Genomic DNA, 3,316 nt, shown 5'->3' with positions numbered 1-3,316 from the left:
CCAGGCTGGATTCGAACCCGCCACCTTAGGTGTATGTGGCTGGTGCCTTAGCCACTTGAGCCACAGGCACCGAGCCGAAAGGTCTTTTCTGTTCTAAAGCACACTTGTCATCTTTCAAAGGCCCTGGGACTGATGGAGGTTGACCTGAGTTGTGAGGTAATTGTTCACCTAGCACTCCGTCCACACTTCCATGTTCTTCCTACCAACAGGATGTCCAGTTACCAAAACCAAAGTGATCTTCAAAGTGGAGCAAGGACAAGAGCCCTGGAGGGCGGAGAGAGGGAAGCCACACTGGAGCCATCCAGGTGAGTGAGAGAGAATCAGATGGGGGTGTTTGAAATTGAGATCCCAATTAGTCATTGACCTTAGAAATACTTAGAGGAAGCACCTCTTAAAAGCCACACACCTTCGGAAGTGACTGGGTACACTTGACATACATCAGCTCCCCATATGATGCCTTCGCCTCACTCACACAGGTGCTCTTTTCTCTTTGCTCAGCTGTTCTATGGAGGGATGTCCGTCTCCTCTCCACTCTGGCTCCTCACACTGCCTGTTTCATCTAGGTCCTTGTTTTGTTTCTATTCTCTTAATTCCAAAAATCCTCATTTTTCTTCCCTTTTCACCACAATTCCAGATCTTTTTCTGTAGAGCTAGTCCTTAGAATATAGTCACATTGTGTAGATTTGAAGCCATTACTCCACTAATCACTGTCTAACTTTGGGCAAATTCTTCTGTAGCACACTTATCTTTATACAATAAGAATAATATTAGTCCTTACCTCAAGTTTCCTGTGAAGATTATATGAGTTTATACGTGCAAAACATTTCAAATAGTTGACAGATTATAAGTATTAAGTATATGTAGTTTAAAAAAGAAAACTTATATTAACATCATACTCAGGTTTCCTTTTTATTTTGAGACAGAGTCTCACTATGTTGCCCTGGGTAGAGTGCCGTGGCATCACAGCTGGTAGCAACCTCAAACTCTTAGGCTTAAATGATTCTCTTGCCTCAACCTCCCAAGAAGCGGGGACTACAGGTACCCACCACAAAACCACCTATTTTTTTCTTGTAGTTGTCATTGTTGTTTGGCAGAACCATGCCAGGTTTGAACCCACCAGCCCCAGTGTATGTGGCCAGTGCCCTAGCCGCTGAGCTGCAGGCACCGAGTCTCAGGTTTTCTTTTTATAAAAAAACTTATTCCAAGTTCGAGACTAGCCGGAGCAAGAGTAAGACCCTGTCTCTACTAAAAAATAGAAAAACTAGCTGGGAGTTATGGCAGGTGCCTGCAGTCGCAGCTACTCAACAGACTTAGGCAGGAGGACCACTTGAACCCAGGAGTGTGAGGTTGCTGTGAGCTAGGCTGATGATGTGACTCTTTAGCTGGGTGACAGGGAGACTGTTTAAAAAAAAAAACCAAAAAACCCACTTACCTCTCTTCTTCCTCATATAGCCTACCTTGCATCTTTATTCTCACTGATAACTTGGGGTATCTACCTTGTGCATTTTTCTGTTTTACTTGGTAATATTAATATCTTTCTAAAAATTTCCTCTTAACTTTTAGAGGAGAATTTTAAAAAGAATTTAATTTTAATTTTTTTTTTTTTTTTTTTGAGACAGAGCCTCAAGCTGTCACCCTGGGTAGAGTGCTATGGCATCATAGCTCACAGCAACCTCCAACTCCTGGGCTTAAGTGATTCTCTTGCCTCAGCCTCCCAAGTAGCTGGGACTACAGGCACCCACCACAAGGCGCGGCTATTTTTTTGTTGTAGTTGTCATTGATGTTTAGCTGGCCCTGGCCAGGTTGGAACCTGCCACCCTTGGTGCATGTGGTTGGCACAGTAACCACTGTGCTATAGGCGTTATCCCCTGCCATTTTCTTAACTTCTCTTCAGATTAACTCCCCAAAAGCCTCATCACTCTGAAGACTGAAGTTGTTTCATGCTGTCATAGCATCTTTGCCTCACCAACTTTCTGTTCCCATAAATTTACCCTGCCAGGCCTTATTTTCTATTTTTTCATAGTAACTAATTTTTAAAATTCTTCAACTCATACTATTATCTTTACATTAAAGAGCAATGAGTAGCCCACTGCTTTGCAGTCTGAAAGTCACTGCAGTAAGCAATTTGTTTTTTTTCCCCTCTCAACAGATTCTCTTTAAATACTATCGTAACTTATGGCCTGTGGTTACTGGTTTATTCAAAATTTTCAAAAGAAAATTTTCCCTTTCCACAGAGACCATAAAAGAAGTATGTTTCAAATGATTAAAACACAAGTTTAAGTATATTTTAGATTCCCTGGGACTCCCACGCCTGGTGACATAAACCAAATGAATTTTAATTACTGGTACTGTGGTCTGGGTTGTTTGTGATACTATTTTACCAGTTCCATTCTGTTTCTCATTTATCTCATGTTTCTCCAAGATTTATCCAAATTATTCTATTTTTCTTATCACTCTCCTGATAAATATGTTATTCTTTTGTAACTTATATTGTGATATTTAAATGGCTTTTAATGTCCTCTATGGCGTAGTCCCGTTTTACTTTCATCTGTTTTTTACATTCATCTTTTCCCTATTCCATGGGAATTGGGCTCTTTTTTTTTTTTTTGAGACAAAGTCTCAAGCTGTCGCCCTGGGTAGAGTGCTGTGGTGTCATAGCTCATGGCAACCTCCAACTCTTGGGCTTACGCGATTCTCTTGCCTCAGCCTCCCAAGTAACTGGGACTACAGGTGCCCGCCACAATGGCTGGCTATTTTTTGGTTCTAGTTCTCATTGTTGTTTGGCAGGCCTGGGCTGGATTTGAACCTGCCAGCTCCAGTGTGTGTGGCTGGCACCCTAGCTGCTTAAGCTATAGGCAGTGAGCCTATTTTTTTTTAATTAAGACAGAGTCTTACTTTGTCAACCTCACTAGAGTACTGTGGTGTCATAGCTCACAGCAACCTCTAACTCCTGGGCTCAAGCAATTCTCTTGCCTTAGCCTCCCAAGTAGCTGGGACTATAGGTGCCCACAATAAGACCCAGTTGTTTTTTTTGTTGTTGTTGTTGTTTAGCAGACCTGGGCTGGGTTTGAACCCATCAGCCCCTGAAGCATGTGGCCTAACCACTGAGCTATGGGCACCTGGGAATTGGGCTCTTTAATATCCTCTGTACAGTTTTCTTCTCTGCATCAATCCGTTTTTGTTTTCTTTTGTTTTGTTTTTTTGAGATAGTCTTACTGTCGCCCCAGCTAGAGTATAGAGTGCAGTGGTGTCTTCACAGCTCACTGCAGCTTCATTCTCCTAGGCTCAAGCGGTTCTCCTGCTTCAGCTTCCCAAG

The 3,316-nt window shown here is 42.4% G+C and overlaps 1 protein-coding gene across 1 annotated transcript in view; it reads left to right on the top strand.

Annotated features, from left to right (window-relative positions):
- Nucleotides 1-3,316, top strand: part of ZNF684 (zinc finger protein 684) — a 17,400-nt gene that overhangs the window by 8,806 nt on the left and 5,278 nt on the right. Inside the window, exon 4 of the mRNA XM_012810865.2 lies at nucleotides 210-305. Within this exon, the coding sequence (XP_012666319.1) occupies nucleotides 210-305 (96 nt within the window). The remainder of the gene's footprint in view (nucleotides 1-209; nucleotides 306-3,316) is intronic.

Source organism: Otolemur garnettii, unplaced genomic scaffold (assembly GCF_000181295.1).
Source record: "Otolemur garnettii isolate 467f Iridium unplaced genomic scaffold, OtoGar3 scaffold00144, whole genome shotgun sequence".
Lineage (NCBI taxonomy): Eukaryota > Metazoa > Chordata > Mammalia > Primates > Galagidae > Otolemur > Otolemur garnettii.
This window is presented reverse-complemented; position numbering and strand designations above follow the sequence as displayed.